The following is a 24,984-nucleotide window of genomic DNA, read 5'->3' on the forward strand; positions in this document are numbered from 1 at the left end:
GAGGATTGATAGGACCTTTTTGGCTCTGCCAAGGCCTATTATGTCCCAAATGTTTCCATGAAAAGACTCCCTCCTGACCACCCTGCCCCCTGACAGCCATTCAATCCAGCCAACAAGCTTGATATCATTATCTACAAAAGGAGGCCAGCGAGCGCCAGGGTCCTCACGGCCAAGTTTGGGAAATCAAAGGCAAAATCTCCCAGCAACAGAAAACTGGTAGAGATCAGACTGCACCAGGGCTAGTGCAGACTGGTCTGGCAGCTTGCAGCCACTCGTTTTCCAAGCACATCAGAAAGGTGCTCGGCGTGGTGCCAGCACTGGCTTTGTCAGGGCTGAGGCTGTGCCCTGTGAGCTGGCAGCCCCTCACAGAGTGCCCTAGAGGCCACTGGAGCAGTCATTAGTTTGGACAGCCTTGTAAAGGTGTCTCTTTTCATCAGTGGCATGTCTAGATTAGCCACTTAGGCTCAGGGAAAACAGTGATGTTTTTGGTCAGAGTGGGATTCACTCCAGGTCTCACCTGGGACTTTCCTTCTAATGACTCTGGTTTACATTCTCAAAATGGCATGTGGCTGCTTTGTCACTTTGTTTGACATGGTGTTCATCTGCTTTGCTTCCTGTCCAAAGATTTTCTTTCCCAACTGTCTTAAAATAGCTCTTCAGCAGTGAAATCACTTACCATAGTGAAGGCACCTGTAGAGATGATCTGGAAAAGTGACTGTCAGAAACACTGAGCATGGAAGGGGCTTGAGGAGGGGTGGCATATTCCTGTTGTGCAATTGTGTTAGGAAATAGTGGAGTAAAACTGTTTTCAGTGCATTTTATCTCACAAACTGCATCTCTGGTTTGCTTGATGTTCCAGATAGAAAGAGATATAAAATATAGACAAGAGAAATGATGATGCAGAGGGCAGGAAGGTGAAGGGAGCTGATGTAGCTGAAGCTTGGGAGGAGATGGAATGGTGGTGTGGATGATGGTGCCTGGACTCACCCCTCTCTGCAGCAGGGTGCTTTCCAGTCCCTGGGTGATTGCAGGGCAGTGTCACCAAAGCCTAGAGCAGCCCCTGGGTCCCTATGGGTTTGCAGTGGGTGATGAATGCATAGGAGGACAGAGTTGTGTGTAACATGGGGTTGTTAATTGTGGCACTCTCCCCTCCTATCCCAGTTTGATCCTGACAACACTGGCTACATCAGCACGGAGAAGTTCCGCTCCCTCCTCCAGAGGCACGGCTCGGAGCTGGACCCCCACAAGCTGGAGGTCCTGCTAGCCCTGGCAGACAGCAACTCTGAGGGGAGGATCTGCTACCAGGACTTCGTCAACCTGGTGAGTGCTCTGGCTGGCAGGGCCTGTCAGTCCTTGGCTCTGCTTAAAACATGGGCTGTTGAGGCACAGTGTCTTTTTTCCCTCCCTTTATTAACACCAGTGTTTGCTGCATCATATTCTGCATGGACTTGCTTCAGCAAGAGTCAAATTGCTTCTGATTTTTCCAGGGAAACAAATTTGCATGGGAAGGAACTGTGGGAACTGTAGTAATATAATGAAGCAATGGCTGCTGCTACTTTGGAAGTTTTTGCTCTCAGTATCATTTGCTAGCTGCTATAATGAACCATTTGCTTGCAAGCAGAGGTCTGTCAGTCTGGATGTCTCCTGTTTTATCTAGACATTTCACCACTTCCAGACAAAAATATGTAGATAACGTTGTGTTGACATGCTGGGTGGAGTCATATTGCACTGCTGTAGGCATCAACAGCAACAGGGATAAATTGTTTCTAGGTCACGTTCATTTTATGCCAGGTGAGGTGTCTCAGAGTGCCTGAGTCATGATCTGGATGCCTCTCTATCTCTACTAATGAGTCAATTAGTGAAGGGATTGCTCTGTTTCTTGTCAAGGCAGTTTGTTGAGTCAACACAATTGCAGACATGTGTTGTCAGGTGCCCAGGATGGCTTAGAAATGTTGTTTGCAATGTATCTTGGACACTGGCCATTCAGAGGCTTTGCCTTGTTCTTACTCTGTCATTGAACACCTGAATCCCAGATTTAGTGCAATGCTAATATAAGCCTGGGTGACAAAGTCAAAGAGGAATGGAAGTTGGTGACATCTCTGAGGTTTCTGTGGAAAGCTGGATGTGTCCTTGTTCCCGAGTACAGTAATTTGTATCTCTGTGTGTTCTGCAGACAATGTGGGATTTGATCCCTTCATTTGTCATGGTCACTCATGCACATGTTCTTGGTTTAGAAAGAGTCTTGCATGTGTCCTGTTTTCACATTAATCAGAGAAGTATGATAACATGGCCCAGCTGTCAAGGACCCAGGTCATGACCTCCATCAGGCTGTGGGCAGTGTCAAGGTGAAGTTACTTTGTTGGAATGACATAAACCTGCTGTATCTAACCAGGCAGTCTTGTAAGCCCCTTGCCCATGTCTGGGGACACAGTAGAATAAATGCAGCAACTCTTAAACAGATTACACAGTGTGAGGTTTTCCTCAGCTCCAGCATAACAAACAGTGTGGTCCTCAGTGCTCAGCAGAGTATTTATAGTAACAGCTGCTTGTTCCACAGTTGGGGATATTCAAAGTACTGTGCAAGCGTTCACTAATTGGGCTGCACAACACTTAGGTAGCAGGAAGAGGCATCATTGAATTTCTTTTACAGAAATGATGGCCTAGGGCCAGCCAACACATTGGCAACAGGCTCAGGAATAGAACTGGGCTTTTTTCTCTCTCCTTGCTCCACAGGGCTCAGGAGCAGAACACACTAATGAGAGGTAGGTGGGAGCTGAAATGCTTGGACATTCTCCTCCTTTGGGAATAGGAGGCTGTGCCAGCTCACACCCAGGTGATGTGGTTTTTGCAAAACAGCAAATTTCCTTCACTGCTATTGAATGACTCCTATAAAGAAGCCATTGATTTTCCTGTCACCAGCCCCTCTATCCTTGTCTGCGTTTTTTGCACTTTCTAATCAATAGGCAATGCAAATGCCAAAACATTAAACTACTTACAAATGACATCTCTTTTCTCACTTCTCCTCTAGTTTCTATTGATCTCCAGCATCCAAACTTTTTTTAGGGCTCCTTTTGTTTTCCCTGCCTTCTGAACTTTCTTTTGAACTTCCTGATGGAAAGAAGCAGCACAGTTGATACAGAATCACTGTGAAATTAGGGATTTCCTTCACCTCCTAGCTGTCAACCCTCAGTGTGGTGGTGTTTAGGTGCATGTTTGTGCTTGATGGTCATTAGCCCTCTCTGCTTTATGTTCAGGTTAATTTGTCTGTTTCAGTAGCTTAGCAAGAACTGACCTGCTGCCAAAAATGATGTTCCTGGGTGTGGGGATGGAAAGGCAACCTTTTACTAAACCAGAGGTTTTACAAGCAAGGCTCTCTGTAATGTATGGTTTTCCTTTTCTCCAGCATCATTATAAGCACCAAGATCTCTGCCTGCTCTCTCAGGCTCTGTGATCCCCAGCTAAAGGACTGCTATTGAGCAAAGCTTCGTTATCCTCTGATGTCCAAAATGTTTTGTGAACTTCTAGATACATCAAAAATGTAATTATAGGACTTCTCACCTTAATAGCAACATCCACACGTATGCCTGCTCTCAGCAAAGCAACTTAAATTTATGAAATTGAAAGTTTTAAAATATGAAACTAGACCCCAGAAAGCACTCAGGAAATAAATTGAGAAATTAATAAATTCAAGGAAGATGAAAACTCCTGGTGTGATCTGCAAACAGAAAAGGCTCAAAAAGATCAGATAGGCAGCTCATTGGAAATTACTTCTCCTCTGTGTGTATGAAATTCAGCTCATGTAGTTGTAAAACACAATGCTGCAATCATATCCATTTCTGTTTCTGCACTGTGGTTTGTAGTAATGTCAGAAAGCAGTTTCAGATGGGATTTCTTATGCTGTGTCTGAGACAGTGCAGAGTAACAAAAGTGTTTCCTGTACAAGTGGAGACATCTTGTGCATCTCTGCTCTCTGGTTGCTTTGCAGCATTGTGAAAAGAGATGCACAGAGAAAATTCTGGTTGTGAACAGCATGGGCCACAGGAGGAGATAGTGAACCAAGGTGTTTAACTAACTTTGCTACTTTCAGAGAAGAGACAAGCCAGGAGTTAATTATACTTGAGATATTATTTGCTGGGATTCTTGCTGAACAGCAGTTGCTGTTGGCAGTCCTGGATTACTTCACATAATATCCTGTGAGCTGTAATAAAGCTTGCAGTAAGTAGTGAGCTCTGAGACAGAGTTCATGTGACTTGGGAAAAACAAAACACTGCTGCTTCCAACAGAAATGTTTAGCTGTGGCTTTGTAGTAACTTGAAGTTGATGTAATATCTCAGTAATGAGCAAAATATATTAACTAATTAAATGCACATCCTTTATTTTCCAGATCAAGAATCACTGCCTGCTTTGCTTTCCCTGGCCTTGCTGGCTTCTAGGGACAGGCTAATTCTACCTCATTTTTAGTGTGAACAATGCACATTTTTGGAGCACTGTGTAACAATGTTATTTGAACCACAATGTTAGTTTTGTCCTGCAAGCAATGTCTTTCAAGTAACCTTGCAATTTGAAAGTGTTTTACCTTTTCTATTGGAAGTGCTGGAAGGCCTAAGCCTGGCACATTTAACAGGAATCAAGCAAAACCTTGAGCAGGGATAATTAATTTTGTCTCTCCTGCCTCTTTCTTTGAATCCCTTGAGTAAACCGCTGCTTGGTCAAACCAGATCAGAATGTTGGTATTTGGTATTCAGTTTTTTTTCCCTTTGATACTATTTGGGAAAGTGCTACCAGGTTGGCTCAGAGGATGTGAACATCTGTGACAGATGAACTTAATGCTGAGATATGCATTTTGGGGAAGGCTGTCTCTACCCACATTAGCATTTTGAAGAAGTGTGGGCAGAGGGAAGGAAATAAATGTGAATCTTGAAAGCAAAATTGATTGGAGAGGTTGCATTTGTAAGTAAAGTGGGTTATAAAACTGGAGCTGGCAGAGACTTTTAAAAAGCTTGTGCTAACTTCTGATTTAATGTTCTGTGTCTTGGAGGATCAGAGCTGGAGAGCTGAATGCATTGCCTGTCACAGAGCTGCATGTGTTTAAAAATAGCTCGAGACCAGTCTCAAAGATGCCAATACGTAATCGGCAGAAATCCATGTTTTCCAAACCTTCTGAGTGAGGCTGAATAAAACCATAAAAAGGGTACTGTGCCCCACACAACCCCTGAAACTGGAGATGGGGGAAATACTACATGACTTGGCTATTGATTATCTGAGGTAGCCACAGTACTACAGATATCCAGGGAAGACAGAGAAATTGGTCTGCCAGTGGGGATGGACAGCTTCCTTTGCAAGTTGCAGATTATCCCAGAGTAATTTTGGAGTGCCATGTGTGCTAAACAAAAGCAGGGCTTTGTACTTCATCAAAGTTTGTCACTGTTCTACTCTTGACATCCTAAATGTTGATATTTTCAGTGTTGAAGACAGGTTCAGATCTAAGTAGCAAAAAATATTCCATTTGCATAGAGGTATCAAATCCAGCTCTTGAGCAGAGCTCCAGCCCTAAGCCTTGGTTTGTTTTGGTAGGGTGATGCCAAAGGGCAGAGATGGCAGCACCTGGGTACCAGTCAGCTCAGCCTGGCTCTTCTGCAAGGGAAATTTCTTTCTCTCTGCAGAACACCATTTTGCAGGCAGGAAGGACTAAGGGAATGTGTTGTTCCCCACTGCTATCTTCTCTCTCCACATACTGTTTGCTGTACCCATCTGCTTGCAGCTTTAATATCACACTCATTAAAGAAGTCCTAGATCAATTGCATGAAGAGAAGTGGGATGGGCTGCCCTGGGCTCCTGGAGCCATGATAATGTGCAGGCCAACAACGGGCCTAGTGTTCTTTCAGCTGATGATTAAATACTTGGCTCATAAATACCAATATTATGTAATTCCAAAATCCAGTCAGCAAATTGTGACCATATGCGAGACTCTGTTTGGGAAGATTTGAGTCTTCCAAAGTCAGTCTGAGGAACAAAATAGACTTCTCATCAAGAACTGGTGAGAGCAGCAATACTGATTTAATCCTGTGTCTCTCCTCATGCCCATCTCGTCCTAGCTTGATCCAAAGGCCATGTGAGTAGGGCCAGGATTGCTGTGTTTGCTTGAGCCCTGGCAGTCAGCTGTGCTGTCTCTTTGGAGATCATCTCCTCTTGGTGCTGTGGGCAATGCATGCAGGTGGGGACCAGCAGGATGCCTCCTTCCTGAGAGGTCTGATTTTAACAAGGGCTCAGTACATCCACTCATCCACACCTTGAGGGATTGTGGGGGCTTTTCAGTATGTCTGGCACACTCCTGACGCTGTGTCCCTGCCTCATTGGGGTGTAAAACCATGCCAAGACTGCAGCATGTAGAGGGAACCTGGACCTTCTCTCCATATCCTTTGCTCTAAAGAGAGTCTGGCAAATGTTTTCATGTCCCTTCCATGTTAGCTTCTGTGTGGGGTATGAAATGTCCTGTGATTTATCTTTGTCTCTGGAAAAAGGAAGGCAGAGCTTTCTGCTGAACAGTAGTCCAGTTTCCCATTCCTCACGAGAGCCAGTGGAGGCTTTGGTCATCTGAACTATGACTTACAGTGATCCTGCAATATTTTGCTCGTAAATCTAAGAAGACCTTTCCCTGTTTTGTTTTTAGTATATTGAGGAAGATCTTCAGAAATGTCATGGTGATGAATTTGCAGTGCCCTGGGTGTTTTCTGGGCTCCATGGGCAGCACAAGCATTATTGCAGAGAGGACACAGGACTGATGGGGCTGTGCTGTGTTCAGGTGACTGAACTGAGCCAGTTCCTTGTAACAGTAACAGATGAGTTCAGGTGCCTCCCTTAGGATCCTCTGCTCAACAGATGCAAAGAAATCTTTGATATGATCCTAACCATGGACAGAGCAGCCTTTGGAGTTTCCTGCCCATCTCCCTTGGCAATCTCTGCACTGATGAGGTGATCATCTGCTGAGGGTGGCCAGCACTTCTTGATGCTGAAATGATGATTTTCCTTGACTCTGGAAATTATTATCTTTTCCACTGAAGTGCTGCAACAGGGAAAAGCACTGACTGTTTTGTGGTAGGCAGGAAATCCCATTTATCACTGTAATTGGAATAAGCAGATCAGCAGCTCCAGTCAACTGCCTGGCGTCTTCAGGCAATTTTATAGTTTCAGTCTGAATTTATTCTTGTCCATAAGAGGGGCAAAGCCAGAGAGAAAAGAATGAACTTTGTGAGGGAGCACATGCAGAACATCTCTAAAAGGCTGTTCTGAACTAACCTGGAAGTAGGCTTTCTTCTGTGGACACAGAGAGGTCATTAGGTGGCTAAAAGTATCTTTGAAACAGAGGTACATCTCTTACCTAGCAAAAGGCATTTCACACATGCTAAGGAAAGCCTTGTACCTGTTGGATGTTTCTGTATGAAAATATTATCCTTCAGTATGAACAGGCTTTCTTAGTGCAACAGAGGACCACAACAATTTCTCCCCTCTCATCTTCCCCAGTTTTAGATACAGGCCTTTGGATGATAGACATGAGAAGACTGAGAGAGAGACCTTGTGGACATTTTTCTTCTTCTTTGTTTTTCTGCTTTTTTTACAAGAAATGTTCTTTTTTTAAAGTGTTTTCTAAATCAACAAAGGAAAGAGAGAGCAAAGGAGAAATACCACAATGGGGAGAGTTGTTAGGGTAAAACATCTTCTCACTGAAACAACTCAAAGAAAACAACAACAATAAATTTTTCCTCAGTTTAAGAAAAGGATAAGAACATCAACTGATGGTCAGTGCTCCTCTGTGTTGGAGGGACAAGCTACAAATGAATGCTAAGGAGGGATGGGCAGAGCAGGTCGCAGTGCCATCACCTCAGATGGCCCCTTGCCTTCCTCCAGTGATTAACAGGAGGTGGCTCCCTGCAGTGATTACTGTATTTAAGCGGCTTGGTCCAGCTTGGAGCAATTCCCTGGCTGCCTGGGCACTGAGAGCACAAGCTCTGGGCTTTGCTGGCTTTGGGATATCAGCTGAAACCAGCATCCTCCAAGACAACTGCTGCTGAGTGTCTTCTCTTCCTTGGTTCTGGGAGGCTGGATGTGCTGGTGCTTTAAGAGCAGTTAGCAGTTCTCTCAGAAGAAGGACCAGGCTGTCATGTTTGCTTTGCTGCCTGTTACAGTGGAAGGTCCCCCTGCAGCAGCCTGTATACACAGTGAGCCTTTGGAGCTCCCTGCCAAAGATTCAGCCAGTACAGACAGTGGCTCTAATGCAGCAGGTTTGTTTGACATCAGGGCTAATTAACAATTATACAAATCTTGGAGCAAGCTCTTTCAGACCTGGTTTGTTCCTCCTCCCCCAGAAGGCTAAGCATGAGATTCCATCTGCCTAATTTGCAAATGCAATTGCTTTAATTATGCATCCAAACTGGTAAAGTGTATACTCAGAAAGATAGCTAAATCTATGCATGTAAGGTGATAATGCATATACAAATTAGCTGTAAGCCTGTGCCATCTCAGAGCCTGCCCCCACGGAGGATAACTTATAAAAGAAGCCTTGCAAAGGCTTGCAAGCTTACAGGAGCTAAGACAGCTTGTACAGGCGATTAATTTGTTGTTTGTTGCTGTTGCTCAGGCAGTTTTGTTTTACACAAAGAGAAATTTTCTTTGCCCAGAGCTAACTCCTGCCCCAAGGGTTAGATGTGCTGTGAAAGTGCCTGCTGCTACGTTTGAGAAATTTCCAGCCCCAAGACTGCAGGGAAATTTGATAGAGCAGGGGGAGCAGAGGAAAGGAGGACACAGGAATATGGATTGTGATAACTGATGGTGAAGACAGTGCATGGAAGGCTGGAGAATGGGCCATAGAGCTCAGCCAGGTGCGTCAGCAGCCTCTGCTCTGCCTTGCCAGATTTCTGCCCCGACCTCATTTATTGACATCATAATGGTAGACTGTGGTACTCGTTTTCCTTGCACCCCAAGTTTTCAGTGCACCCTGTCATTGTCCCAAGTCTTGGTTCCTAAAGCTCAGCCTGGTGGTGGCTTTCCTGTCTGCCTGGATCTGGTGCTGCCAAACTGGCATTATTCTCCCTGATGACTGTGCCAGGCCTTGCTTTGTACTCATGGTTTCTTCTGTTCCCTTTTACCCAGATGAGCAACAAAAGGTCAAACAGTTTCCGCCAGGCCATCCTGCAGGGGAACAGGAGGCTGTGCAGCAAGGCCCTGCTGGAGGAGACGGGGCTGAGCCTCTCGCAGAGGCTGATCCGGCACGTGGCCTACGAGACCCTCCCGCGGGAGATCGACCGCAAGTGGTACTATGACAGCTACACCTGCTGCCCCCCGCCCTGGTTCATGATCACCATCACCATTGTGGAGGCAAGTACCTCCCTGGGAGCCTCCCCACACTCTTGAGGCTCTGCTGGGACACAGTCAGGGTTGGAGAGGTGTAGCCGTGATATTTTCTGAAAAATCCTTTCCTTAGGATTTTTTCTCCTGAGAAGCTGAGAGGCCTCAGGAACAAAATGTAAACAATAATTATCTGCTGCTGTAGAATGCAACAAGTAAATCTGTAATTAGTCTCATGTAGTTGTTTCTAATTAATAGCCAATCACAGTCCAGGTGTCCAGACTGTCTCAGTCAGTCACAAGCCTTTGTTATCATTCTTTTTCTATTCTTAGCTAGCCTTCTGATGAAATCCTTTCTTCTATTCTTTTAGTATGGTTTAATATATATCATAAAATAATAAATCAGCCTTCTGAAACATGGAGTCAACATTTTCGTCTCTTCCCTCATCCTAAGACCTCTGTGAACACCACCACAGAGAGGGACTCGTTCAGACCTCGACAAGGACAGACGTGAAGCCAGTGGCCATTTTGGTTGCCTGTTGGAGTGTGTTTAAGTGGACACTGTGATCCTGTCACTGGAACAATTTGTATGTGGGACTACACAGTTTGGGAAATGAGAGCAAAACTGTTTGAGGAGTGAAAACAGGACAGTTCTAGAGAAATGGATAAGTCAATGGAAATAGAAATTTCTGTCCAGCTACCTCTGTTCTGCGAGTGGAGAGAAAAAAGGAGGGAAGAGAACCTCTGGGTTAAATATTCTGACCTGCTCATGTGTTGCCCAAATGAGATCTTTGCACATTTGCTGAGTAATGTGCTCAAGTAAGTACAGAGTAGGATATGACACTGATAGTAGTGTGCTGACTGGGAGCAGGTTCCTCTGACTCAGGGGCTGGTGTGTTACAAATACAGTTATATCAATGTGTTGCAGGTTCCTCAAAACGGGGAATTTCATGCTATGTGAAGCTGTCAAATGGGAGAAAAGTTTTTTATATATTACTTTTTCTCCATTATTTTAGCTAAAAGGTACTTTTTGGTGAGAAAAGGCATTTGCTAACCAATGAATCTCTCTGCTCTTCTAGGTTGCCTTTTTTCTTTACAATGGAGTGGTCTTAGACAGATTTGTGCTGCAAGTCAGCCACCCCTTGTACCTGAAGAATGCATTACTGTACCATCCCCAGCTTCGGGCCCAGGCTTGGAGGTACCTAACCTACATATTCATGCATGCAGGGTGAGTACTTACAAGCAGTTCAGGTTCCCCAGAGAGATAGAGGAAGTGACAGAATCAGCTCAGAATTAAATTTTAAAAACTCAATTATAAATTGTGTGTAAAAATCTGAAGATGTTATGGACTGTTGGGCAATGAGGGGCAAACCTTCACAGCTCTCTGAAGGGATGAGGCAACAAAAGGAACTTAACAGATGCTGCTCTTCTCCCCAGTGTGGTCCCAGTGTTGGGACCACACCTTCTTCTTACTGTGCACTTCCTAAAACCAAGTCAAAGCCCAGTGTTCCACTAAAGGAGCTGTGCAGGTGGTAGGACAAGTCTGCAAAGATGCTGGACTGGTATTTAAAAATACAGGGTGTTGGAAAAGTCAGTTAAATTCCCTGTGCCTGGGACATGTCATCACTCAGTAATGTTGGTCCCTTCTGTACTGAACTAGCCTGAACTCCTATTTTGTACACACTGGGCAAACTGAGTGTTCCTGAAGAGTTGACAGTCTCGAGTGACCAGATGGACACAGAATGGTGTCCATGCAAAATGAAGGTGCACAATAAAATGAATCCTCCTTCATCCCATGGGAGGTATGTAGCAGACTTGGGAAGAATATACAAGGTGTGGGGATTCTAACTCTGTTCTTCTCAGCTGTGCTAGTCCTCACAAAATTTAAATAGACTTAATTGTGTGATGTTTGTGATGACATGGTGATGAGTAAGTGTCACTGGAAAGTTCATCCCTGTACAAAACATTCTACCCCCTCTGAGCAGTTTCTCAGATCATTATCTTCACACATTCCTGGCAGATAATTGCAATTTTCTTTAATTCTGTCATTGAAAAATGACAGCAGAAAGCCTTTCAGAATAGTGTAGAGGTTGAAACTGCATAAGGACCCTTTGTTCTTAAATAGAAAGCCTATATTTCCATCAGTCAATGTTCTTCTATGAAAGGCCAGAAAGATCAAGATGATCTTTGCCTTTTTTCCACATCTCTGACGGAAGACATGCTGATGTCTCTTCCCTGCCATGGAATAACTTCCTTGGTGTGTAATTGCCCTGGAGCACAAAATGTGCCCCAGATCCCTGGATAAAAACAGACTCCACCCAAGGGAAGAGTCGGGAAAAGTTTTAAGAAGAAACTTCTGAATGTGGCAACCTCTGTTCTCTGCATGCTGAATCCCTCCAAAGAGCCCATATTACACAGATTTCATCCTGCAAGTGGGGACTGCTGGGCTTAGGCATGAGGCTGGTTACATGAAATGAGAAGTGGAAATTTCCATCACTGAAAATATGGGGAAAACTGGGCTTGTAAAAGAAAGAAACACTTGACTTTAACTAATGTTAGTTAATTAGTATTTGGGCTTTCTTTTGATGGTACCATATCCCTTCTATAACTACAGTTTGCTCTAGGATACATTGGAGGAGAAACACCTGCACAAGGACAATTTTCCAGCATTAAATGCCTTTCTGCGGCATGCTTTCCTAACTTGTGCCAGGTCACTCTTGTAGCAGGCAGTTCCCTGGAATTCTTCACATTCACTGGCCAAAAATCCCTCAGGTTTATTTCACCTCTGGCTGACTCAGAGTGGAACAATGGAAGGTGGTGAGCAGGGGACTCGTCATGATGGATTCCAAGTCCTTTAGCTACACAGCCTTTAAAACAATGGAGAGTCCCACTGGAACAATAAACCTTGTGATTTATCTGCAGTATGTGGAGTTAAGCTAAATGTTCCTTTATTTCTAACTTCTCTGTATTAAGCTCCTTTCTTGTGAGGAAAACAGATAAATCTTGGAAAGGTAATATTGTCTTTTAGTGGACGCCCATCATTCTCCTCTCATTTTCAAATGAGAGGATAACACAATGTCATGGGTCTATTGTTACCCTGCTTCCAGCTGAGACTTTTAAATGGTAATGTGGACTGCTCCTTAATTTAGTGCACTCTGTCTTTTTTTTGAAGAGCAAGTGGCAGCCGGAAGGTGTTTGAGAAGGCAGCAGTTGCTAAGGCTTGGCTGGCTGTGCCTCTAGAAAGATTCCAAAAATGTACAGGCTGTGTGTTGGTTCTGGTGGAGGGAGCTTTGTCAAAGGCTGAAAAGGCAAAGTTGTAAATTCTGCCCTTCTGTTTTCATGGAAAGCAGACGTTGATAATCTGAAGCCCACACATTTGTATCACTGCCATAACTAATGACTTGCATTGATGCTCAGTCCCATTTGTTTGGTCCCAGGGAAGAAGAAAGTCCTTAATAAATCAATGAAATTGTCATTTCAAGAATGACACATTCAGCACTGGCAAAGGGTAATTATATTTTATGGGTACTTATTGACTCTGGTGCCTTCAAAGCTCTTAGCATGATGGGGAAGAGAAGTGAATGGGATTGCTCCTGGGAAGTCTTTTAAGAACAGCTGTGAATCAGAGCAGTCACTTCAGAGTCCGGGATAAACTTTGCTGAGCTCTTACAAAAGCTTCCTTTGAAAAATAAGACCCAGTGCTTTGTGTGGAAATGTCAGGTGCCACCTCATGATGTTGACTGTGTGCCAGCCAAAGCTTCTTCCCTCTCCTCTGTGAAAGGGCACTTGGATGTTTGGACTCATCTCAGTGATCTCAGTTTGACCTTTGCTGGTTGTTCCTAATTTAATTCCCGGTGTTCTGTGAGCACGTGGGATCAGAGCAAGTGCTGACCATGCCCAGTGGCTTCAAAGGCCTTGAGGAAGGTAATGAAAGAACTCAGTTACATGCAGCAGGTTCCCATGATGAAAAATTGCAGTGCTGAGTGTATTGTGCAGGAGGGAAATTCATCTTTGGAGAGAAATTCAATGGATATAAACTTATTAAGATATCAGGAGAGGATTGTTCTCTGCAGTATCATGTCTAGCACTTTTTTTGCAGTCCAACTTTAAATTCTCATTTATGAGACTGTTCTGTCATTACTGAATCTCACCATCAGTGTTTTTCTCTGCTGTATATGTGAAATTGCTATGGTAACATGAAAAAGATCAAAACAGTGGAAATGCATATAACTTAATCCAAAGTTTGCTAGTGCCTGCCTGTGAGCAACCCTTCTCTTGTATAAAATAGGATGTATATTTTCAAGGCATTAGGTACTTTGCTCTCTTTTCCCCAAAAGATGCTGGCCTTCTGCATTAAGGGTACCACTGTGTCATTTAGATCCATCTGTTTTGTGAGCAGGTTCTCCTCATACAAAAAGCAGTGGGATGTCACCATTCAGTAGGTCACAGTCCTGTGAGCCCAGGGTAAATCTCAGACACTAGCAGAGTGTTGAGGATCCTGCTCAGGGCCTGGTGCTGGTGTTACCTCACTGGAAGACCCTACAGATGAATGTCTGTATAGAACTTTGAAAAGTGGCAGGTCAGGTTTGTTAAGTAATATTGATTAAAGCAACAGAGAACTTGAATTGAAGCTCTTGATTCAGCTCAGGGGAGATCTGCTGCACTGGAGTCTCTGCCCAATATACACATCTGAGCTGTCACACTCTGCCTGCAGGCTGCAAGTGATCCTGCACTGTGTGGTAGTGGGGCTGGCTGGGGTTCCCTCAGCCCAACTTTTTCCTGTGTGTTCAACAGGAGATTTGGAGTTTTGCTGTTGACTGTAATGGGAACAAGGGTGGGTGAAGAGGCAGCATCAATGAGTACACCTGGGCACCTCAGCAGAGATCAAAATGCCCTCTGCTTCCCATTCTGACCATTGAAGTAGGCACAGCAGAAAAGGGTGAGGGTCAGACACCCATGCTGTAAAGCAGCATTACAGCACCAGGAATTGGCAGTTCTCCTGGAACTTCTACGTTCACCTCGTTCTTAACAACCACTCCCCATCATGGCAGTGTGATGTGTGCAGGGAAAAGTGGAATCATTAGGAGGGGAGAAGAGATGGGCAGGTCAAATTTCTGTCTTCTGTTCCAGGCTTTGCTGCCATCTTGCTTCATCTTTTTTGACAAGTCATTTAACTTTTTCAAGCAAAGAAAAAGGGAAAAAATGTCTGACTAAGAACCAAACATTGTACAAGATCTTTAGCTGAAAGGACCTGCGTGGATATGAAAAAGATAAAAGCAGCAAGGAGGGAAGAAACATTGCAACTCTGGGTCTGATTTTTTCTGGAATCGCTGTTTTTCCCAGTGTTAGTCTACTTATGTGAATCGGGTGCTATTTGATTTTCTCAGTGGTAGAGAAGGGAGACGAAGAGTTGGAAAAGAGGACAACTGTTGTTTTTCCTTGCTGCAGGATAGAACACCTTGGGCTCAATGTTGTCCTTCAGCTCTTGGTTGGGGTTCCTCTGGAAATGGTGCACGGAGCTGCGAGGATCAGTTTTGTGTACGTTGCAGGAGTTGTGGCAGGTAGGTGACACCTCTGCATGCCCCAGGTGGAGAAGCAGTGAAAATGGTCTACTGGCTTTTGAGTTGGAGAAATGTTTTGTGATATTTGGGATTAGAAGAGGAACATTCACTGATCTTCTGTGCATTGAAATCCTTTGCAGGGCTGGGCATAGAAAATATGGTACAACTTGACATCTATTTCTATGTAGCCATAGACTCTGTGTTTAGGAGGCCTGCTAAAAGTGCACCAACTGCCTGCTATTTTAAAATAGCCTTGTTTTAGATGATCTTCCTGAATGTGGAGTCATGCTGGTCCTGTGGCAGTTCTTCCTCCTTTTGTCCTGTCTGTCACTTTTCTGCAGCCTAAGTAAGCAAGAAGTATTTGGTTGTAGATTGTGAGCAGTGCACAGAAATCTGGAAAATTAATTTCATTATTAAGCCATGGAGTCTGATTGATTTTTAGTTTGCACTGAATTGCTTTTATTTATGTTTGGAATTTCCAGCAGTTTGGAGGTGATGGAAGCTGACAATAGATCAAAATCTAGTTAAAACAGAAGGAGAGTGTGAAAACAACCAAGAACTTTACAGTGGAACTCAGTGATTGACTGCCTTTGTTCAAGATTTATAGTGTTTGTTTGGTTTTTCCCAGCCACATAATTACTTTTTCCATAATAAGCAGATAAACCCTTTGTAGAATGGGCTGCACTGGGTACTAATAAATCCTGCATTCCAGGAGACAATCTGTGGAAAGAATAATTGGACTAGGACACAGGATGAGGCATGGTACAAACATCAGTGGTATTTAATGCAGAGAAAGGAGTTAGCAGAGCAGCTCCACTGTCCCCTGGCTGTTATTTTAACAAACACTAAAAAAAGTGGTGCCCAATTTGCAACTTCCCATATAAAGCTTTTCTACACAGATACACCTACCAAACCCTAGGGCTTCACTGGTATCTTAGCTAGTTATGAAACATCCCTTATTCTTTGTCACGTGCCAGGAGAGAGGAAAATGGGTATATTCATGCTGAGACAATATAAAGATAACTCAGCTGCAAAATAATCAGGAATAGACAAAATGTAGTAAAATGTAAAATGTAGTTAGACCACAACTTTTATGGTTCTTTCTCATTTGTCTGGCTTTACTAAGAAGACACATTAAGAATGGAAATTGAGGCGCTCAGTGCAGTGTCTGAGGACTTAACTGCAAGTTCTTATTACTCCTTCCTTTATTTCTCATTAACTTTTTCCTTAATGGCAGTGTTTAAGAGCTGAGAAGTCTCAGGGCCATACAAGGAAGGAGGGAGCTATCAGCAAAGTTGGCTGGTAGAAGCTCAGCATTTTCTTGACCTGGAAACAGTTGGGCAATTAGCAAAGAAGTTCATTAGATTCTGTGCTACCAAGGACTCTCTCAAGATTTGCCAACATGTCTTTTTCCCATTCCCAATCATCACAAAGATCTTCATTATCCCTTCCTTGTGACAGCAAATCTGCCTTTCCCTCTATTGCTTAAATTATTCTTAAAGTCAGCAATGAAAGGAGCTTTGAGCAGATCCAAGCCTCCAACTGGGATAAGAAGAAGCAATGTCTGTGTTTGGCTGTTCTGTTATTAGTGGTGCCTTTATGTACTTGACCTGTCATTTTGCTGTCATGTACCTACTGCCTCCATCCAGGTTATTTTGGACTAGTTTTACTCTGAAGTTTTACAGGTAATAGGCTGTGCTTTGATCAGAGGTCTGTGCTAAGTTACAGGTCCCTGGCTCCTTTTCCCTGTGCTAATATTTTTCTTGCCAACATGGGAGCTACTTCTTTTTTATCTTCAGGTGAGAAACAAACACAGACGTTTGTCTGTCTCCTGCTCCCTTGTTCCTTCAATCAGGGAATAAATGCCTTTTTACAGGACAAGTTTGAAGACACATTGCTGCCTTGCTTGGCTGCTTTTAAAGTAGGTGCAGAGGAATCAATCAGTCACTGCCATGACAGGACTGAGTTGGCTTCATGAGTCAATCAATGTCCCTGTCCTTCTCTTTCTGTATTACTGACCTGCAGCAATTAGCACAAACAGACATAGCAGTGAGGTAGGGTAGGAGAGGGTGTGTTTATTTGGTGGGCAATTGTCACAAAGCCTTGTTGTTTCCCCCAGGGTCCCTGGCAGTGTCAGTGGCTGACATGAGGGCGCCGGTGGTGGGCTCCTCTGGAGGTGTGTATGCTCTTGTCTCTGCTCACCTGGCCAATATTGTGATGGTGAGTACCAGAGTGACTGTCTGACCTCAGAGTGAGCCACGTCTGGTGGCCCAAAGGGGCTGGAAGTAAGGCCTGACCCAGCTGTTGGTCATTCAGAGCTTGCCCCAGCTAAGAGTCTTGTCTCAGTGGTGTGGTTCTGGAATGGAAATATCACCTTGCACTTGGTGGCTTGGTACCCTGATAGCTGACAGTTTGCCAGGACAACCTAAAGATGTTGGTAATCCAAAATTTATCAGTGTTCTCTGGGCTATCAACTCTCCATGCAATGGCTGACAAAGCAGACTGGCTGTGCAGAAGTGGCAGACCTGTTCCTGTCTGGATGTGCTATTTAATTTAGTGAGTAATTTTAGTGAGTATCTAAGGAAATTTAGCATTCAGTGGATTTATGTGCAGAATATTCTTTATCTCCATTTGTAAAACCCAGAGTGAAGATGAACCCTGGGTGATCTAATGATGCATCTCTTTGCTATATCACCTCATGAAATGCTTTACAAAGGTGAGCAAATACCAGCATTGTCATTCTTCTAAGGTTGGAAATGGGAGTTCATCCCCAGCCCTCAGTAGGTGGTGGCAAAGCCCGGCACAGCTGCCCTGGGGACTTCTCAGCTGACACTGGGCAAAAAAGGCTTTGCTGATAGAAGATTCATGTGTGGTAGCATAACTGTCCTGTACCAGCAATATCAGAGCAGAATAACCATAAAAATGAGGATAATGCTCCTCCCCTGGGTCTGAGTGGGAAGATAATGTGAGATGGCTGCAGAAGGGACAGCAGATCTGTTATATGGGTGCTGGAAGATGTGTATGTGTGGTGGTGGTGGAGCCAAGCCTAAAAGAAAACCTTGTACTTGCTGCTTGTTTGCAGCAAAGTCAGCAGGCTCCAGCTGTGACCCACAGTGGTGCTGCTCCAGACAGCTTTGTAACAGCTGGGAAGTGAGAGATATCCTGAGCAGAATTGGTCTGCTTCACTCTCTTCAAGCTTTTCAGAGCATGAATGAGCTGAGGCTGCTGTCCAAATTAGACAGTTGAGTGGCTGGCAGAGAGGTCAGGAGTGGAGGAGAGGGGCTACCTCTATAGCACAGGCTTTCTGCTGGGGAATTGCATCCCTACATTCATTTCTTTTCAGTGTGATTTGTGTTCCCTGCCACTGTGCCAAGGGAAGCAGGAGGGAGCTTCGTGTGTCTCTCAGGGTGGTAACGCAGACACAGGGTTTTTAACACCACAATTCACAGGGTTAGAGGGGGACATTGGAGGAAATTTTAGTCTGCTTTAGAGGAACAGGCTCTTCCAGAGGTGTGTGAAGAGTTTTCAGCAGTTACCGTCCCTGACTTCTTAGAACATCACAAAGTGATCTGTCATTTCACTTCTCATTGGCCTCTGCCAAATCTATCTAGCAACTGCTACCTTAGCATCTTTATTTCTCCATTATCCACTGCCTCTCTTCTCATCTGAAATTATTTTTGCTGCCTTTCCAGTTCTGGTGGAGGGATGGTTTTGCTTTCCTTTCCCCCCCTTGTCTCTCTGTGCTCACTTGTTATCTAGATGCAATGCTCCTGCACACTGAAAGGCTTTGCTGGCTGTTTGCTGCAAAGCTCAGTCTGGCACAGCTGGGGACAGCAGGGACTGTGGCAGGAAGGGTCTCTGGAATCCTCTGTTCCCTCGTGCCTCCTGGTAACCAAAGGAAATGGAAACTTTCCTGCTTGGAAAAAGAAATATTATTGGAATGAAATACATAAAATAACCAACAGGGGGAAGCAATAAAGCATGTCACCCCCAGGAAAAGAGTGAGGGGAGGGATTCAAAGCAGCTACATGGAAATTAAAAGTGAAGGAGGCAGCACAGTATTAATCAGCATGAGCTCAGAGCTTTCTGACTGGGTTAGATCTCTCTGTGGAGAGAGAAAATCAGTTACTTGTTTTGTGGAGGTTGCATTTTTTGCCATCCCAGGTGCCCTTAGAGATAGTCTGAGGAGTTTACAAGCATTCTTTTTATTTCTTCAGAGTGACAAATAGGGAGCTTTTCACAAGAAACATGATTCTCTTGGTATCTCAGTCTGCCTTCAATAGGCAAATTTTCATTTAGTCACATAATAGTAATAATAAAATAATAATAATGTTGTCATACATCTGAATTTCTCAAAACTGGATCTCTTTTCCTGCTTTAAAATTACATGCAAGTGGAAAAGGAGGACTTTTAATATTTCTCCATTATTTCTGATTATCATTCAGAGATTTTTATTCCACTATATTGAATAATAAGCAAGCCTGAAGACAGAGGAGACTAAGTTCAGGCTTTCTTATGGCGCTGTTTCCTTGATATGCTTTTATTGAAGTCTTTTTTGTTTCTCTATGCTCTGCCAAAGATCTGAGCTGCAGAATTTCAGGGAGCCTGAGGCACAGAAAGTAGCATTGAAAAAGCACAGTAGGGCTTGAATGCACTGAGAAGTTGCCTGACAAGTGACAGATTTAAATGTAATATCCCTTCAGGTTTGTGTGCAGCATTACTTTGTTTTCCTTGTCTCTTTTCCAGAACTGGTCAGGAATGAAGTGCCAATTCAAACTGCTGCGCATGGCTGTTGCCTTGATCTGTAGTAAGTACCATACAGTGCTTGGCACACGTGCAGCCAGTCCTGTTTTGTTTGTCCTTGTCATAATACTTCATGCTGATTCAGAGGGTTTTGACTTTGCAGCAGTTTTGGTAGGAACTTGCAGCTGGACCTTCTGGCAGCAGGAACCACATTGCTCTCCACTGCAGATTTTGGCTTTCAACACAAGCGTTTGTAAACAAGGATTTGTCATTAGCCAGCATCTGTAGCTTGTGGTGTTTGTGAAGGAGCTTAAACATCTTCTCTTTGCAGTCTCAAACATGCAATGCTTTCATAATGATAATACTTGGGTTTCCTAGAGCATGTCCTGTCTGGGTGGCAGCAGCATTATACCCACACTGGTGAATTCTCTTCCAGCCCTATCCCCAGGGGGGCACAATATGGGAAACTAAGCTGTGTGTTCATTACAGACAACTGTCTTCAAATTCTAACTCATTTTTGTTATGCTTTTGGTATAAATTTCAGAAGGCGAATATTCCCCAACCTATCAACACTCTCACAAACCCAGACCACTTTCCAGCCACTGGAGAGACCTCATGTCTGTGTGCCACAACCCTGACATAGCCACAGCTTCCCTGTGCTCACCATACAAAGCAATTTCTCCCTCTCTGTCTCCTCAGGGATGCAGTGCTGCCCACAACATGGACTTAAGAAGGATAAACCTAGACAATTAACTCATTTTTTATTCTTTGTTCCAGTGAGCTTTGAATTTGGAAGAGCCGTGTGGCTGCGGTTCCACCCCTCCGCTTACCCCCCCTGCCCCCACCCCAGCTTCATGGCTCACCTGGGAGGGGTGATGGTTGGAATCACCCTTGGTGTTATCATCCTGAGGAACTATGAGCAGAGACTCCAAGATCAGACTTTATGGTGGATCTTCCTTTCTATTTACGTCATTTTTGTCTTGTTTGCCATCTTCTGGAATATTTTTGCCTACAGTCTGTTGGATCTAAAGCTACCTCCTCCTCCTTGAAAACATGGGACAGAAAACTGGAGAGCAGAAGTCATCTGTCAGCTGTGTTAAATGAATGAAGATGGAGGATCTATTTTTGTATTTAACTTGGGAGGATGATTCTTCTGAGCCCATGAGTGTGCTGGAGGAGGTGCTTAAAGATCTCATGAAAGAATGGGCTGATCAGTTTGTTCACAAATCCAGCAGATTCTGTAACTCTGGCTGGCCATGCCCTGCAGTTTCTGCCCTGCACCTGGGCACTGACTGCTTGGGTTGTTCTCACACATCAATATTTTCTATGAGATATTTGTATTTTCCAGGTCAGTGCTGGAATTACGGCCAATTGTTCAGTGAATTTCCTCTATGTTACTGAACACTAAAAGGGAAAAAGATCAGACATTTATTAATTAGAGACTCAAACGGTACTCACAAGGCAGCTTGAGTCTGGTTTCTTTGGACACATCTGGCTGTTCAGCCATACCAGTGCCACTGTCTAATTACTTGAATGGTTCCTAAGGTATTTTAGCCTCTGCTGAAACTTGTCTTGCACAACTTTCAAAGGAATCGACAGAACTTGATCACACAAAGTGATGGAGACTGGTCCTCAACCACAGGTCAAATGAAATTGCACTATAAACATTGGGAATCTTAGAGTGTTGTGGATACCCAGCCAGAAGTGACTTTTCCTGTGCATGTTTCACTTGATTTTAATTAATTATTCCCCCTTCCCCAGCCTGCTGTGGCTAGAGGGTGTGGCTGGATTGTTGGGTTTTTTTTTTGGTTTTTGGGTTTTTTTTGACGGATGAAGAAAAGGAGTGCAAATGTTCATTTGTGGTTTTATCAGATGACAATCAGGTGCTGTTTTCTTCTCATTATTTTTCCGACCACACTGACCTAACACCTGGCCTGCAGTGAGCTCCTAGCAAGAATCTCAACTCTTCCAGCAGGTTCTTACTAGGAAAAAGGGACCATGATCACCTCCAGCAGCCCAGGGTGGGAGCTATCCAGTCTTTACAGCCATACAATCCATTTGGGGCCAAGTCCACTGAAGGCAGTGGAGTTAAATCAGTTTGTATGTAGCACTGGTTTCCCAATGATGTAGAGAGGGTGTTATTTGCTACAGGGATCATTGTGAAATGGATAAAACTGGTTTCAATATGACTTCTAAAATGATGATGATGCCTCCTCCTGAGGCAATGGATGTTCAGGAGCCCCAGACAACAGTTTGGTGCAGTGATGCCTTTTTCTGTAATGTTGGTCAAGCCCAGTTCAGGCAATCTGTGAATGGGCTGTGGCACAGTTCACACAGTTGCCTGCACAGACTTAAGGACCGCATGGGGACATCTGTAGCACAAGCAGAGCTTATAGGTACTCTTCTCTGTAGGGTGCTTATTTTGCTTGTCACTTCAGAGAGCTGCCAAATTACAGTCCAGGGCTGTGGGTGCCCTCCTTTTCTCTGCCCTTTACCCACCTATCCAATGATCTGGACAAAGCAGCCATAATAATCTCTCCAGACAAGCTCCTTTCTTCCTTTTTCCTATTTCCTGCTGGTGCCCAGGCACAGCCACCAGAGTCTTTCACAGCACATCCCACGGGCACCCCAGCAGTTGTGTTTGCTCTGTAGGAAAATGTCTCTGTGTTGTGGGCTTTATTCTCTCAGCTATGCTATCCATGCTGCCAGATGATACCACAAGCTAGTAGGAGCCTGTCCTTCTAGAGGGGACATCCACAAGTGCTTATCAGCTGCCCCCTTCTTTGCCTCTTATGGAAAAATAACTCTGGGTTGAGGGGTGAAGTCTTCTCCTACCAGATGCACTCATAAAACTTCTGTTGCCTCAGAAGGAGGGGATAGAAAATAAGTGTATTTGGAGCCTGGAATAAGCCTTACCTGCAAAAGAAACAATTTTTGGCACTTTGTGCACAGAAATGGGATTTCTGAGGGCAATTGCACTTTTGTTGTTCTGCATGGCCAGTACATTGCTCATGGGCCCTCACTGAGGACCAAGAGGAAGGGATAAGGGCCAGAGCTCTGATCATTTTGGAGAAGGGATTGGTTCCCTGAGCCATTTTACCTCTGCAGTTTGGGTCCAGATCCCAGCAGTCACAAGGGTTCCCATGGATTGTTGCAGGTGCTGGCCCAGTGAGTGCTGTAGCTGTGGATCCCCCTGGGAGCAGGCAGGAAGGAGAGTGGGAGCAAGGAGAGTTCTGACATGGTTATCAAGTAAGGAGGACATTCCTTCCCTCACCTATTGCTAAGCCTTTCTCATTACAGATGCCTTGAAAACAGAGGTGACCAGGAATGGGAGTTCTCCTGAAATCTTAGGAAAGCTTTTAAAATTTTGGTAGAAAATTTCACTTGCAAAAACCCCAGATTATTTTGCCTATAATTTACCAGAGTGCAATGTGCGCCAATTGACTTTTATTTTTGGTTTCTCAGCTGAAAGCTACTTATTGCCCATGAGTTTCTTACCAGTAAAGGCTTTCATGCCTTTCCTGCTGCCAGTGTGTGCTCTGAGGTGAAGCAGCAAGATAAAAGTTCAAGAACCACCAGTTTCTTGATCAGCTTGATCATGGCCAAAATGTCTTTATTCAGCTCAGGAGTGGGAGGGAGCTGAACAGAGTAATGCAGACAGCCTTCCTTGGTCCTTTTTCCATAGATGAGTGTAGTATACATGAACTGGTTGAAAACAGCTGTGAATTTGATCTTATGACTTGCTCCTCCTTTAAACTGTTGTTCATCTTTCTGACTTCATTCTGTGTTCCCATACCCTGCCTGAGCAAGTTTACAAACAACCCTGGGGATCAGGAAGGCCAGACTTTAAGGCAGTGTTAGATTTATGGTAGCTGAAGGAATGAAATCTTCTCACATTCCTGTTCATCAGAGCTGAAATCTCCTCCCATACATGGAGCGGTTTGTGCACCGAGCCTGTTGTCTGCTAAGAATCAATCAGCCCATGGAGCCAGAAGCAGCACAAAGTGCTTAAGCTTTTTAATTTTTTTTAATCATTAAAATTACAGTGTGAAAATTTGCTATGTTTTTACAGAGTATCGTAAATTCCAGTTATGTCCTTTTCTAACACACCCAGGAGTGCCACAGTGCTGCAGCACCACAGAGCTAACAGCAACCAGGCTTTTCTGTTACCTCCAGATGTCCTTGAAGCTGCTGGCTCATGTTGGAGATGTAATATTCTCCATCCTGCTCATTTGTGGTTCTAACCTGTCACAGTCAGCAGCATGTTCCTGAAGGAGCATCCACTGAGGTTTCAGTGATTTGTTGTGGTTTTATTTCAGCTACTACCAGGATTTTCTATCAGTGAGATAAAACATGAATCTATTGAAGCTTATGACTGTGCAGTGCTGGAGCAGAAGGTAAGGACTGTCACCAGTGTACAGGTTTGAACAGAGCACCTCGGAGCAAGTTATTTTACACTGTGTCCTTGAGCGAGGACACAACACCTGGGGGAGAAAAGAAAAAAGTGGGGGTGGATTTCCCGTGCGGTGAGTTCATTGCAGCAGAGGTCGGTCCGTGAGGATGAGGAGCCGTGCGGCAAGGGAGCAGCCGGCGGGCTGCGGAGAAGCAGGCAGATCAAAGTGCACGGGGACTGCAATGGCACCTTTTATTCCTAGACAGGTAAAGATTAGTGTTGCACACAGCGGTAGTAACACAGACATGAGGAGGGAGAGTGTTGTGATGCAGTGGTGGGAAAGGACGTTTCCAGAAACAATCTCTGAGTGAGGTGTAGTAGTCATAAAAATGCTGATGAATTTACTTTTGCTGAGTTTTTAAAACAACATCTTGTGTCACTGTTTCCTTGTCAGTTGATGAGGAATCTTAGCACTTATGTGGCATATTGTGCTTTTTCACTACTTGCTCCTTTGGCAGTGGGAAGTATGTTATCAACAGGGAAGGGGGAAGCTAGAGAAATTGTTCCTAGAAATAAAGCTCAGGGATTCTGTATCCCAACACCTTGCTGCTTCTGATGGATTATGCTGGCCATGTGTTATGGAGCAGATTGGGCCCTTTCAGTTTGAACTGTGCTCTGGAGGATGGGATCTGACATGTTCAGAGCTGGTACTGACACGACAGCTGACCTCACAAGGCAGCCGCTGTTCTCTGCCAGTATTTAGTCTCACAAGATGGTGGGTAGGACTTTCACACATCCTTCAGTGATAAAGAGTTCAAAGTCTGTTCACAAAGATTCAAGCTCAGCTCAATTGCTTTGGAACACCCATCCATTGGCTTTGCCCCAAGTAAACTTGGGCAAACTGGAGAATGGGGACATGGCAGTTCAGCACCAGCCACCTCTGGGG

The 24,984-nt window shown here is 44.3% G+C and overlaps 1 protein-coding gene across 1 annotated transcript in view; it reads left to right on the forward strand.

Annotated features, from left to right (window-relative positions):
* Window positions 1-23,181, forward strand: part of RHBDL3 (rhomboid like 3) — a 25,893-nt gene extending 2,712 nt beyond the window's left edge. Inside the window, exons 2-8 of the mRNA XM_031060889.1 lie at window positions 1,162-1,320; window positions 9,148-9,372; window positions 10,421-10,569; window positions 14,790-14,902; window positions 17,022-17,122; window positions 19,649-19,709; window positions 20,423-23,181. Of these exons, the coding sequence (XP_030916749.1) occupies window positions 1,162-1,320; window positions 9,148-9,372; window positions 10,421-10,569; window positions 14,790-14,902; window positions 17,022-17,122; window positions 19,649-19,709; window positions 20,423-20,694 (1,080 nt within the window). The 3' untranslated portion in view covers window positions 20,695-23,181. The remainder of the gene's footprint in view (window positions 1-1,161; window positions 1,321-9,147; window positions 9,373-10,420; window positions 10,570-14,789; window positions 14,903-17,021; window positions 17,123-19,648; window positions 19,710-20,422) is intronic.
* Window positions 23,182-24,984: the final 1,803 nt, after the last annotated feature.

This window comes from Geospiza fortis, unplaced genomic scaffold (assembly GCF_000277835.1).
Source record: "Geospiza fortis unplaced genomic scaffold, GeoFor_1.0 scaffold221, whole genome shotgun sequence".
Classification (NCBI taxonomy): domain Eukaryota; kingdom Metazoa; phylum Chordata; class Aves; order Passeriformes; family Thraupidae; genus Geospiza; species Geospiza fortis.